Source organism: Ruditapes philippinarum, unplaced genomic scaffold (assembly GCF_026571515.1).
Source record: "Ruditapes philippinarum isolate M1 unplaced genomic scaffold, ASM2657151v2 ctg2542_1_1_1_1, whole genome shotgun sequence".
Lineage (NCBI taxonomy): Eukaryota > Metazoa > Mollusca > Bivalvia > Venerida > Veneridae > Ruditapes > Ruditapes philippinarum.
This window is the reverse complement of record NW_026857661.1, coordinates 68,844-83,877: the sequence shown is the minus strand read 5'-3', so window position 1 is coordinate 83,877 and position 15,034 is coordinate 68,844. Positions and strand designations below refer to the sequence as shown.

Below are 15,034 nucleotides of genomic sequence, written 5' to 3'. Positions count from 1 at the left end.
CATAGCCCAATTTAATTAGATGATGAATTAAAGTCAAATTATGCCTCAGAAACGTAGTGTAAATTAGTTTTGAATTTTAAGTAGCGAAGTAGGAAGAAGCGCTGAACGTGCAGTAATGTGTCATTAAGGAACAAAGATGCGTTTTGACTTCCATACAAAAAACTCATTCACTATGATCATACCAATTACCAAAAAAAGTAAAGGAAGCAAAAAAGATAGTTCATCTCTGTAGCAAATAACTTAAATTTTGAAAACTGTATTAAGATACCAAACATAAACGTTTCTTTAGAAATAAAAATGATAACATTTCACAGGCATAATGGGCCTTTAAGAAATAAAGGCAAATACAATTTCAATTTTATTGTTTTCATGATAACGTTAATATATTAGGAATTTATTATCAAACATATGGGTAACTGTTCGTATTTCTTTGTCCATTCCTGTTGTTACGGTATCATTTTCATTTTATGTTAGATTTCGTTTTAGAAAATGAGATAATATTTCGTTTTAACAAAATAAAATTTCATTATAGCGAATCGCTTTTTCGTTTCAATGAATTATTATTCCGTGTAACATTATTTTCTTTATTTTAAATGAAATAAAATAGTTAGCGACCCCAACGACAACAAGAACAAGAACAAGAACAACAACAACAACAACACCACGTATACCAATAACAACACAATAAGTGAGTACATGCAAAAGATCATGTCAGAGGCTTCTTAGGCGCACATTCTGTTGTTTCCTTTCAAAATAATTGCTAATGAATCATTTTATTTGGCAAATACTACACGTGTGCACAAAATTGGCATGTGACACAATGACATTTGGAAGTCATAAATGTATAAATGTTATGTTTTATTTAATATTGTGTACTTCTATATTTTCGTTCATATTTACATTTACACGTTAGCACAATTATATTACTTTGCGAAATAAAATGCATAAAAATATTTTATATATTTCATTTTTTCTCTGAATGTTCAATAATAACCAAACTTCTAAACTTTAAGCCACGATTTGACAATGTTGATACTTTTTGATTGGCACTTTAGACTGATATCAAAAAATTGCCTATGTAAAAAATTGCTAGTTATACATGTATATATATATATATATATATATATATATATATAATATATATATATATATATATATATATATATAATATATATATATATATATATATATATATATATATATATATATATATATATATATATATTACCTGTCTGAACATTTTGTCAAAATGACTGAACTCACCTTGAAAAAAATAAAGAAATTAAGAAAAAAAATCAGATAGCCATTCCTAACCTTCAGTAAATGGTCACTAAAATTACACACACGTATATTACCTTATTATTCGTCTCTTTTTTAAAAAACAAAATCAGTTGTTCATATAGATCTATATGGAATGGATTAAAGTATAGATAATGGGAAAGTTATCACTTGGGATTGAAATATAGATCTTTTGTAAGTCTTGATATAAATGATGGGATTTGTTTTCGGCGTTTCCGACTGCGTTCTTTAGATTCAAACTCATTAGCTACGAGTTTATGTACCCTTGTCAAAAGTTTCTGTATCTCTAATAAAGTCCCACATTCATCCAGAACTCTCACGAGAGCTTGTATATACCACGAGCCATTCTTAGCGTTACGCCATGAATAATAGCCATCTACTGTGGAATAAGAGATCAAAAAATCGGCTTCGTCTGGAATTGTAAGTTCAACTTCCGGTTCCTGTTGCACATATCCCTGCGCATCCGCCACATTTAAATGCACACCATCATCGAAAGCTTCACCCCTACACGACTGTATGAAAAACAACTTTGGTTTTCCCGCCAGACCTTTGCATCTACTGGCATGAAATAATTCAAATATTGTAGAAAGTTTCATTACTCCGTCAATTCCATGAATCTCATTACTCTCTCCATGACTGAGAAAAACACCAACGAAACAATCAGCATCGCTGTGGTCTTCATTCGCGGTATTAACAAACGCAGCCATAATCTGATTACACGTGACGTCATTATGACCTTCAACTTGAAAACCAAGTCTTTGAAGTCGATTACAAATTTTACTGTAGTCGATCCAAGTGCCTTTTCTTTGTGGACTGTCTTTGAATTTTTCGTTATTGATAACTATAGCTTTACCTCGACGTGGAAAATCCATCTTGTAAACATCTGCCAGTAGATCTAGTCTTGTCAACCGAGGTGATGGTCTCTGATAGGCCTGTAACATATGTAAAATATGTATAAAAACCTGGAAACAAAGTGATCCCTCGGAAGCATTAATCACAACAAAATTACATAAGAATTGCAGACTCGGTTTGATTGAGTCTGTACATGAGGGATAATAAATAAGTGCAAAATCCCTCACGCCGCCTAGCACCGGCTTCAGCGGTACTCAATTCTCACTTAAATGTGCTGGCATCAATGATCCCGAAGGACCAGAAAATATAACAATACTAAAGTGAAGTACGAGGCAACTTTTTACGGCTGCCACACGGCACAATATACATTAGGACTTTAAGATTTATTTCCCTTTGTTTGGAATTTCAGCCAATCTGGAAAAATGACTTCTGCCGTTACTCAGGTTTGATATGTTCATTTTGAATGTCCTTGATAAATTGGTTGAGTGAATGAATTATTGTTTTGCTGAATAAATGGATGAAAGAATGGATGATTCAGTTAGTAAGTGAGTCAATGGATGAATGAAAGATATATTAAATGAATGAATGTATATGCACGAATGAAAGAAAGAATGAATGAATGAATGAATGAATGAATGAATGAATGAATGAATTTGTGAAATATGAATGAATGAATGAATGAATGAATAAATTTGTGAAATATGAATGAATGAATGAATGAATGAATGAATGAATGAATGAATTTGTGAAATATGAATGAATGAATGAATGAATTGTGAAATATGAATGAATGCATGAATGAATGAATGAATGAATGAATGAATGAATGAATGAATGAATGAATGAATGAATGAATGAATGAGTCAAACGAATTAGTTAACATATTGTAGTAAGTAATTAATTAGTTGGTAAATTAGTGAGCTAATAAGCTTATCAAAGTCATCGTGTTTAAAATAAAATGGCAAACAGAGATGTAGAGAATGATATTACGCGTTTTACAAGGTAACATTAATACTGGCATGGTCATTGTCGGACCGTTCTGTACACATGCGAAGTGAATAGGTTAAAAGCATTTACATATTGAAGTATTGACGACTCTGTGCTGTCAAAAATATAAATAATAACAAGTGTATTATTTACCTTTTGTATTGCCTGGAGGTATTCCTCATTATCATCAAGATCTATTATGTCTAGACCAGTGAAGGAATTTTGGTTGAAATATCCGACTGGCACAAGTCCCACATCCCTCTCATCGTTACCCGACGTGTCACTCGTATTTCCGGTATTCTTAACACTGACATGCTGATTGGTTTGATTTGAATTTTTGTCCACATTTTCTTTCTCTTTATCTTCTTTGCGGTCATTTAATTTACTTACAGGTCCATCCACATCGTCTCTTTTGTCAATGGGACCGTCCCCCGTCCCCGTTTGCGCTGTCGATCCACAAACCCCCATAATCACAACAGTATTACATAAAAATGTCAGCCTACTTTCATTTCAAAAATATCCATGTTCAGGTATTTTAAAATCTCAAAACTCGATCAATACATTCGATCAGCGATCTTAACGACTGTTTAAACATTCTATATGGAGGTTATTTGTGTATACTTAATAGGCAGGTCAAGATAAACGAACGAATCGTTCTTTATTGATCAATAATTACTTATTGGTTATTTTTAAACTTCAAGCAATTTACATACAAAAAATGGTTTAAGAAGGTAAAGCTCAGTTTTTCAACTGATAAGATATTTTTGGGCTTTTTATATAGCGTTGGATATTTGTTAGAGGTTAAACAATTCAGAAATAGGTTAATTAAGGGGATATTAAATCTGTAAGTACAACACTATTAATATTCTTAAAGGGCTGCATGTGTGTTTGATTTTTAAGGAAGTCTTGTATCTTTTCTTTAGATTTACGCTTCCTTTTGGTTGTTTCCGTCAAGAACTTGAAATAAGCTATGCAATAATCACCTGTTATAAAACCAGTTATGAAAACAACAATAACAACAGCATCAGCAACAGCAGAATCAACGATAAAAATGACGGGTGAAACAATAAAAACAGTTAACTGCATTGAGTAATTGTAAAAGATTGCAAATTATATTAATGTTCTATCAATTTAAGGCACAGATTTAGCCTCTTGTTATAATGTTTAAGTTCAATATTATTCATTGCAGATATTCAAAGATATGCAGATATTATTGTATTGTGAGTTTCTATTTTTACAGCGCATTTCAGGAACACGATAAGTCATACATTGATATGACGTCAATCATTGATATGAGTATTAAACAATAACGACAAATAGAAATGTAGAAGCTATTCTGTTCAAAATTTTTTATCTCAATTAAAATCATATTGGTACAATAGGCAAAAATTAACATCAATAATCACACACACGCGCTACAACAGACAGGTAAACAAAAATGTAAAAATAGCTTTAATTTAACATTGGAACATACAAATGAAGTATCGAACAGAATACATGCAATACCGTTATTTAAAGTTGACAACCCATTTTTACGTCTATGGTCATATTATATTTCTTTTGAAACGCACGAATGACATTCAAAATTACCCTAACATATACGAAAAGGTGATTCACCAAAACTTAGATTTGTGTGTTTTGTGTATGTATATGCGTATTATCTTCACACGTATATATAACACAACCATCAACACAAAAAGTGTAAGCGTATCTACATTGTGATATGTAACACTTGATTATATGCGGAAGTTTGATACATTTCATAACTGATATATTTTCACAGCAGACGACACCTATTTGAAACGAAAAATGGACCCCGCGACGCCACAGGATGATACAGACGCTAAAGGGTTTATAGGATCCTTGCTGAAAACGTTCGTCTGCGGAGGTAATGTTGGTGCGCGTTCCAAGGCTTTTATGGACATTGGAGATATTGAAAATGAGGAGGAGATTGAGGAGGTATGTAATGAGATTTATTAGCTTTTTGTTCATATTATGTGATTTGTTATAAACTCGAGATCTTATTTTTATGATGTGTTAAATGTGAAGTGCCGAAACCTAAGACCTTTGTTCTCGTTAACGTACATAATTTGTATTATTATATTATTATATTGTTTATTGTGTATAAAAACAAGCAAATTATATACGTCAATGACTGTAACACGAAACCTTGATATTTTATTAGCAAGTCTATTTAAGTACTGCTATTTCCTGTTTGTACAACGCAGGCGCGTATCCAGTTTAATAATAGATTGTAGCTGGTAGCCTCGCTTCTTATATTATCTAAAATGGTTTAAATGCGTTCACTTCAGTTTTCATACAGAGAGGGAGTGGGGGCGGGGTGGTAGGTGTTGGTTGGAAAGGTGGGGTGGCGCAGCAATGTCGGAATCAGTCATGTAATAAAATAATCAGTCAAGATGTATGTTACATGTGACAGTACTGTCAATGATTAAGTTTGTCTCCACTGTCGTGTTTATCTATATTACACATCAGTTGACATAAATTATAATTATATAGATACTGGTATAAATGCATTGTTTAAACAATACGCCATTTGCCCCCCCCCCGCAAACTTCTGTATCAACATATAAACCAGTAATTTGAAACCCCGAACGACAGCCTAGGAGACATGAGCCGATCTTTATAATTTTTCTTTTCCCACACTGACGCGTCAATGTGATAGGTGTTTTTGACGTCAAAAAAGCGGGAGATATGTCCATGTAAACATGTTGGGGTTGGATTCAGTTTTTATTGCTCATCAGTTCGGGACCTTTTTTATTTGATAAATATAATTTTATAAGTCCCCATGGTTCCACAGGGTTTGTGATGGGTGTTACAATAAACTGGTGCATTACTTCTTTTACCTGTTTATTTACTAAATTTTTGTATCACACGAATCTCATTTTGCTTTCAATGTGTTACAAAGAAAATAATAATTACTGGTTGTTTTTTGTACAGGCCTACAAGAGAGTCGCCCCAGCATTCAGTCGTACTGAGTTATTGTCCGACATGTACAAAATGGATTTCCCGCGCAGGGGACTGGCAGTTGTTATCAATAACAAAACGTTTTCATCGGAAATGCAAAAGAAAGGTTACGGAGTCCGAACAGGAACTGATATAGACGCTACTAGAATGTGCAGTAGGCTTAAAATGCTTGGATTTGAAATAGAACGTTACCATGACGCCACGTGCAAGGAAATAAAAATGGCGTTCTCTAATGCTGCAGCTAAAGATCATAGAGACGCAGACTGTTTCGTCGGTGTTATATTAAGCCATGGAGAAAAAGACAAAATTTATGGTGTAGACGGACCTATTGAAACAAACGACATATTTCAGTATTTTAAAGGTTTCGCTTGTGAGACGCTAGCGGGGAAACCAAAGATATTCTTCATTCAAGCGTGTCGAGGCCATCAACTTGATGCAGGGGCAAATCTAAATGTTGCAGACGCACAGCGCTTTGATTACGAGGCAGAACCGGAAGAAGAAATACGGATCCCAAACGAAGCTGATTTTATAGTATCGTATTCTACAGTGCCCGGATATTATTCTTGGCGAAATTCTGCAAATGGTTCTTGGTACGTGCAAGCACTTGTACTTCTACTTGACAAATATGGCACAACAATGGAGATTAAAAAACTGCTGACTCAACTTAACAAATGTGTGGCCTATTGTGACAGGTATATGTCAAATACAGACGATCCGAAAATGCATGGAATGAAACAAATTCCATCTTTCACATCAATGTTGACAAAAGATTTATACTTTAAACCAAAGAAATGAAACATGCTAAAATAGCGTAAACACATTAACAATGTTGACAATGTTTGTTTGACTTAACTCAAAAATCAAAGAGTAAACATTTCTATAAATTCCAAGAGAATGAACACATTCTTACTATGTCAGTGCCATCAGTGTTGACTTTTAGCCCAAACCTTTATTATGTTTTGTTATATCTAGATCTAAAGACGTGTCCAGGCTGTTGGATATCATTTATTTTCTTTTTCTTTGTTTTCGTGTTGCTATACCATTTTTGGTGTAGAATGTAGATTTGTGTTATGTTAACCTTTCCGTTATATTTAAATACTTTCATTTCATAATATTTATAATGTCCATCTTTACAAAATTATCCTGGGCTTGGTGATCACTTACAGAATGGTCATTTTGTAAGTTTCAATATATCCCTATAGTGATAAGCATTAGCCACCAGTATAAAACTAGGCCAGCTTTTGGGTCCGCGCGGCTTTAACGGGATCTATATTGTTGGTAACTTCATTTTGGTATCACTTAAACTTCAATTGAACTGTTTCAAATTCAAATATGCGAAAATCCATTAAACAAAATCAGGAGGAAAGATTTTAAGACTCTGGCCTAAAGACTATACGTGCATGTTTGAGTTTGTAATTAAGGGACCATGAACGAGCTTTTTATTTTTATTTTTCAAAACCTTTTATTTTGTGTTGCCCTGTAACAGTTTCCAAAAAGATTCTCATTGGTTGTACAGCTAAGCCATCTTTTGTAATTATTGTGATTTTATATTTTGTATGGAAGTTAAAATACCAATGTGTTTACAATTTGTTGAGTCTAAGTGTGCCTGTATAGGTGTCAACTGATACACACGATTGGTGTTCATACAAAATTAATACGTTCATATGAGTTCTACTTTATTTTCAAATAAAAGAGAATGGTCCAAGAACGGACTGACCTGGCACTATACTGGTGACGTTGTCAAAATAAGTCCTATTGTCATGGTCAGCTTTGAAAGCTTTTTACTTTCATTCAGTTAAAAATTAGGAAATATGCATGCATAATTATAATATAGTGCCATTATGTTGATATACGTATACCTTTTTTATGCTCCCCGAAGGGAGAGCATATACATGTAGTCGCCACCTTGTCCGTCTGTCTGCACTCACAGGACTAGAGGGACAATAGGTAATTTAATGCCATTCATTCCGTAATGCTTTTATGTGGCTATTTTCTTTTGTGTGGCTAAGAAGAACAATAGAGAGAACAATAGAGTAGCCACAGTTTTACTCTCCTGTTAGAACGTCCTTCCGTCTGTTCTTTTGTCCATCTGTCCGTCCGTTGTCTTGTCCGGAGCATTACTTGAAAACCCTTGGAGATAATTTGTTTTAACTTCATACAGTGGTAGAGGGTATTGAGGGGGAGTGCAGTCTTAAAGAACCATAACTCTATTTTGCCCGGTTTTTGAATTATCTCTCCCTTTAGAAAAACCTTGTTCGGGACATAACTCTAAAACTATAAGAGATATCAACATGAAACTTTGTTGGTAAATAGATCTCAATGGGTAGATGTGTAGTACCCAAGAACCATTACTTTTTTTGCTTAATTTTGGAGTAATTGCCCTTAATTTTATCACTTTGAACTTTGTCTGGAACATAACTCTAAAACTATAAGAGATATCAAGATGAAACATTGTAGATAGATAGTTCTCATTAAGTAGAAGTGCAGTGCAAAAGAACCATAAATCTGTTAAGCCTCAAATTTTTGAATTATCTCTCCTTTTAGAAAAATCTTGTCCAGGACATAGCTGTATAACTATAAGAGATATCAACATGAAACTTTGTAGGTAGATATATCTCAATGTATAGATTTGCAGTGCATAAGAATCATAACTATGCCTTTCCTAATTTTGGAGTTATTGCCCTTTGTTTATTTTTACTTTTTGAACTTTGTCTGGGACATTACTCTAAAATTATAAGAGATATCAACATGAAACTATAAACATCTTTAGGGATTCTTATTTTCTCTATTCTGTTGGTAGATAGATCTTATTATAGGTTTCCGTGTTATAACGTCTGCAGAGTCCCAAGGAACGGTTGGTGTCCGAGCTCGGTAGGGCGAGGGCTCCAACAGTTCTGAGGGACTCTGCAGACTTTATAACACGAAATAAACGTGCGTTGACGCTTTTATAGCATAAAATTTTAAAACAGATTCATGATGTATATTTAATACAAAAGACAATTACATTAAATCCTTGTGCTTGGACGGTATTTATCCAATTCCACATATTTTACGTATGCGTTTTATTTTTCCGGGGCCAACAACTTGGGAAATCCTCAGAACCGAACGAAATTTTGAATTTTAATTGATTTAACAAAGCTTGACACTGGAGATTTATTATCTCAAGAAAAACACAAACAACGTTACATTACTCAACCCTCTACCAAGACAAAACATGACCCTCAGAAATTGTTAGAATTATGTCATATTGACGGTAGGAAAAAGATTAGTGACATCAGAATCGGTTTTTTTTTAAGCACACAAGTTTATAACAAAAATCAGGCACTGAACATTATTCTCTCAAAGAAATATAAAGAGCATTTATCATCAGAAACATCAATGAAACAACATTTTCTCATATTCATTTTGTGTTATCTTGTTTTGTAAGCTAATTGGGGGGGGGGGTTTAAACTGAATATTTGTTTACATTGACAACTGTCCGTTTCTTAGAAAGGGCGACAACAATGATAAGCAGCGATGTCTAAACGCCATATTTCCGGCATAGTTACTTAAATGTTGCTCGCCGTATTTAATGCGATTTAGGTCCTCGAATCAATAATTTCAATGTAACAAGAGCGTATGACTCTTTGGCAAACAGGCAAAATCGTATTTTTTTATTTTTTTTGGGGTTTGTTTACTGGGCCCTGTTTGTATTGCGCATAGGTGAAACCGTGCTATAACAAGAGCGCGTGACTATGTTAACACATGGTTTTGGTCCCGTTATAACATGGGCAAAATAGGGAAAAATAGCCGATTTTATGCTATAATATAGGGTTAACGCACGTTTTTCCGTGTTATAACGTCTGCAGAGTCCCGATGAACGGTTGGTGCCCGAGCCCGGTAGGGCGAGGGCTCCAACAGTTCCGAGGGACTCTGCAGACTTTATAACACGAAATAAACGTGCGTTGACGCTATTATAGCATAAAATTTTCAAACAGATTCGTGATGTATAGTTTATACAAAACACAATTACATTAAACTCTTGTGCTTGGACGGTATTTATCTAATTCTATGTTTTACGTATGCGTTTCATTTTTCCGGGGTCAACAACTTGGAAAATTATCGGAACCGAACGAAATTATGAATAATTTTAATTGATTTAAAAAAGCTTGGCCTTTGGAGATTTATCTCAAGAAAAAAACGTTACATTACTCTAACCTCTACCCAAGACAAGACATGACCCTCAGAAATTCTTAGAATGATTTCAGATTGATGAGTGACATCAGAATCGGTTTTTTTTCAAGCAAACAAGTTTATAAAAAAATCAGGCACTGAGCCTTATTCTCTCAAAGAAATTGAAGAGCATTTATCAACATTAACATAAATAAAAAAACATTTTCTCATATTAATTTTGTGTTATCTAGTTTTGTAAGTTATAATCGGAGTGTTAAACTGAATGACAGGTAGATTCTACTGCATTTGTTTACATCGACAACTGTCCGTTCTTAGAAAGGGCGACAACCAAGATTAGCACCGATGTCTATACGCCGTTTTTCCGGCATAGTTACTTGAATATGCGACTGAGGCCCTCGAATCAATAAATTTCAATACAAGTAAAATGGTTTCCTGCGGGGAACATTTTAAATGATATAAAGATATTTCATTTAACTATTTTCAACATTGTTTGGGGGGGGGGATAAATAAACGTTTGTATCAGGAAGATAGTTGACAATAATCGATCAATATAGAAGAAGGTCTTCAAAAACTGGTGACCGTTGCATGAAGACCGGAGAAGGTCGTACATAAAACAATACCATTTTCTGAATAATTCCGGGCAAAAAAGAAATAAAGTAAACACACAAGTTTATGCAGAAAATATTTCTATTTAGTATGGCAGATGCCACTACGAATATTTTAATTTTGTAGATTTTCAGTATAACCATTTATTTTTTGTAAAATTTGAGATAGATATTAAAGAAACATTGATAATTTTCAAACACATCATTCAAGTTTTTCCACCTTAAACGGTCAAATAATTATAGAAAATTAGAAATATCACGTAATAGTTTTTTGTTGTTAATTAGGTGTAATTCGGACTAATTCCCTAGAGGTAAATCCGTAACGTACCGGCAAACGGTATTTAGCTAGGTTTTCGAAAAGGTCAATTAACCAATCAGGTACGGTAAACAGATCACATGCTCCTCCATGTACCGAAAACAGGTCACGTGCTCCTCCATGCCTCAAAAGTTAAACGCGTACCAATACCATGCGGTCTTCAGACCGCAGGGAATAACAAGAGCGCATGACTCTTTGGCAAACCGGCCAAATCGTCATTTTTTTGTTTGTTTGTTTACCGGGCCCTGTATGTATTGCGCATAGGTGAAACCGGGCTATAACAAGAGCGCATGACTATGTTAACACATGGTTTTGGTCCCGTTATAACATGGGCAAAATAGGGAAAAATAGCCGATTTTATGTTATAATGAGTAAAAGTGCATTATAAAAAAAAAACAACAACAAAAAACAACAACAAAAAAAAAAAAAAAAGCCCCCCCAAAAAACAGAACTCTGTTTTGTTCAATTTTTGAATTATCTCCACTTTTAAAAGATTCTTGTCCGGGAAATAACTCTTTTAAAATGAATGTAACAAGAGAGTTTTCAACAGTTCACCACCATGTAGTCTTTCATGGTAATCTTTATTAAAGGAAGTTGTAATATCAGTTCTACTTCCGATTCTTGTGTTTTGTTTGCATAATTTTCTAGGTCACGGTATGAGTGAGACTATAATAGCCTTCGACCTGGAGATAACACTATTCTAAAAATAGATTCTGCATCACCTGTGCTGACTTTCGGACAAGCGATTAGGGAGTACACATTATACATGTAATAAATCAGCGGATACTTACTTTGTTTACATGCAATACTTTAAGAAATTCTATACAATTGTAAGAAGCAAAGTTGAAAATTGAATTTTGTGTGAAATTGAAAGGGACAACTAAACACTGTAGTGCTTAAGTGACATTTAAATTAAAATAAAAACGATGTGCTCTGGCCTCTTCATATTGACCTTGTAATGAAAAAAATACACCATTAATTGCTGATGATTTTAACCAAAAATATTTTTAATGAGACATATCCAAGAGAAATAAAAATACAAATGACTTATATTTTATTGTCTATATGCCCACTATGATATAACACGAACCAATTTTAATTAACATTCTCAAATGTATTATGTATTATGCTTGAAGTTTATTTGCATGGTTTTATTTTAGAAATATTTCGTTGACAGTTTTTTTTCTATTAACAGATCATTTCTTGGAATAAATCGATAGGGACACTGATTGACTGGAGTTTTTAGGCATAAATTTCATTCTGTATTTAAAAATTTGGACTTGTTCTGCTTGAAAGTAGAAAATCTAAATTATATCAGATTGGGACGCATAAAATATATTGCTCTACAAATCTCGAACTTGTATGGAACAAATTTTCTCTGTTATATCTTTTGTTTTTTTTCTTCTAAAAAATAGCCTTAAAGATCCTGTAACACATTATTTTTATGGTTTTATATACAAATTATGATGCTCAAATTAAGATTTATCGATATTGTAAGTTTCAAAAAACATTATTTATAAAGATATTACCGAATTTAATATTCATGTAAATAAAGGGAGGTAATTAGAATTTAGTTTTCTATAAATTCTAAGTCAATTTTTCCAATAAGAAATGAATGCATATAATTTAATGATTACCTTAAATATGTACAAATATTTGCAATACATATTTTACATATTCTTCCATGTTTGAAAATTGACAAATTTGCATAATTACATACATATATAAGTTTATATCATATATATAAGTGTATGAAGTATATGGTTAAAGTCGCTGACTTGAGATCACAGGTCCCTCACCACTGTGGGTTCGATCCTCACTCGGGTCGAAATCTTTCATGTGAGGAAGCCATCCAGCTGGCTTACGGAAGGTCGGTGGTTCTACCCAGGTGCCCGCTCGTGCCTGAAATAATGCCCGGAGGGGCACCTGGGGTCTTCCTCCACCAATAAAGCTGGAAAAAAAATCGACGAAAATCTCCGCGGGACGCTCTAGGATGACCCGACTTGAGTGTATGGTCGCCCATATGGGCTTTCCGGCGGCGACCTTAAATAAACGCATAGAAAAAAAAAATAAGTGTATGAGCTACTTTCCCATTGACCAAAGAATTATTTCCCGTGAATACACATGCCATCTCGACTTCTTGTCACGTATTGCCATGTTTCTATTTTTTATATGTATATATATTGATGCTTTGTCAATGGCTCTTTTTAGGGCTTTAGTGCAAATAAAAGTTCTTCTTCTTCTTCTTCTTCTTCTTCTATATAATTCAATGAAGAGTGGTATGCAATCTCAATTACAAAACATACAGGATCTTTAACGTCTTTATTAATTATTAATGCCCGCATTCAGTGCATTCAGCACTTTGATTTAAATTGTGCGGCATTTTTTTCGGGAAATTTCCCGGCTGAAGAAAATAGATTGGTTCCGGTCAAAACACGGTAAATATACCGTACAGCTCCGATAATGACGTAATACTTACTATAATTAGATGGAAACTCCGCTGTACAGAATTTTGTACAAAATTGCAGAAGTTAAATGACTTTCGTATAGATTTATTTTAAGTGGAAATAATGTTAAGTAGTTTTATACGGGGAAAACTATTTTTATAGGTGAATATTGATTTTTAGGGGAAAATTTGATAAGGGGAAGACGCCGTCAATTTGTTAGTAAACAAGAAAAATATTACATACATTCGTATAGGTACGACTGCATACTTTGTGAAGACTTTTTATGTTTGCTTCATTAAAAGGTGTAATGTAAAATGAACAAACATGTCATGAGATATTTTATATCTTTAAACATTTTCATGGAATGTAATTAATGTATCATCATATTAAAGTTGCATGCCTTCAGATGAGAAAAATGATTTCAAGGAAATCAAAATTTGAAAAGAAAATTCATGGTCAATTGACTGCTTTGAAGCATAATCAAAAATTAGTGCTCGCCAATTTTTTTAAGCCAATCACCGACGAGGATTTTCCAAATTTTCAGGTTTCAAATCTTAATAGAACAGATTTTATATAAACTGGACGTTTTATATTATAAAACGCAAGTGGGCGGAGCTAAGTTTCGAAGAGCGCTAAAGTGAAATATACGCATGTGCAGAGATCTTGAAGTTCACTCCTACTAATCAATATTTATGCATCATGTTTTTTCCGTACACGCACATGTATATCGTCACTACGGCATAGAATTAAAAAAAGAGGTTCATTGAAATGAAAACAGGCAAAATAACAGTAAAAATGTTTTATTACTTACGGAACCAGTATCATTTTATAATTTCCAAATAAAAAGTTCACTTATTCCAACAAAGTATGTATTTTTATGTAAATATTACAGCCCGTGCCGCTGCAAAACCGAAAGTAGGGTGTTCTGATTAATTTTACATTATTTTTTTTGACAATATACTGCCATTTGTCCGATGATACGTATATGAACATAATAAATATGTATGATGCATATATAATCAAGCTACAGGTTCATTTCAGCCCGAAAAATATGTCGAGGTGACGGGCGAGGCAAGACATGTTGACTTTTTGTAGCTTATTGTGAAGTTGCAGTACATGAAAATCGGGCACATGACAAATCAGCACATAAATAAAACATTCTAGTGTTCCGTGGTATACATCTTTTCTACGTGTCATACCTCCTTTCCTTATTACAATCAATTTTTACTGCATTGTTATCCATCGCTGGTTTGTTTTTAGCAGAGAATGACCTGTGCATGTTCAAAGAGGGTAGGAGAGAGTTTCTAAAAAAGCTTTAGCTTTCTACTCAATCCTTTTTGCATTTTATTGTAATATATTGTGTATACAGG

General features: G+C 33.6%; 2 protein-coding genes across 3 annotated transcripts; one reads left to right on the top strand and one right to left on the bottom strand.

The window, feature by feature from the left end:
* Positions 1-1,196: 1,196 nt before the first annotated feature.
* Positions 1,197-3,754, bottom strand: LOC132750515 (caspase-7-like). The gene is made up of 2 exons (XM_060740510.1): positions 3,292-3,754; positions 1,197-2,231 (listed from the first exon to the last, which is right to left on the bottom strand). The coding sequence occupies exons 1-2, from the start codon at positions 3,604-3,606 to the stop codon at positions 1,446-1,448; spliced, it is 1,101 nt and encodes a 366-aa protein (XP_060596493.1). The 5' UTR covers positions 3,607-3,754; the 3' UTR covers positions 1,197-1,445.
* An 8-nt stretch (positions 3,755-3,762) lies between these two features.
* On the top strand, positions 3,763-7,971 carry LOC132750516 (caspase-3-like). Of its 2 annotated transcripts, none has more exons than XM_060740512.1 (3): positions 3,763-3,869; positions 4,922-5,097; positions 6,097-7,971. In XM_060740512.1, exons 2-3 carry the CDS (start codon positions 4,948-4,950, stop codon positions 6,916-6,918), a joined length of 972 nt encoding a protein of 323 aa, XP_060596495.1. In that variant the 5' UTR covers positions 3,763-3,869; positions 4,922-4,947; the 3' UTR covers positions 6,919-7,971. The 2 variants fall into 2 exon arrangements, with proteins under 2 accessions (XP_060596495.1, XP_060596494.1); XM_060740511.1 differs by having other exon boundaries at positions 3,845-3,982.
* The last annotated feature ends 7,063 nt before the right edge of the window (positions 7,972-15,034 follow it).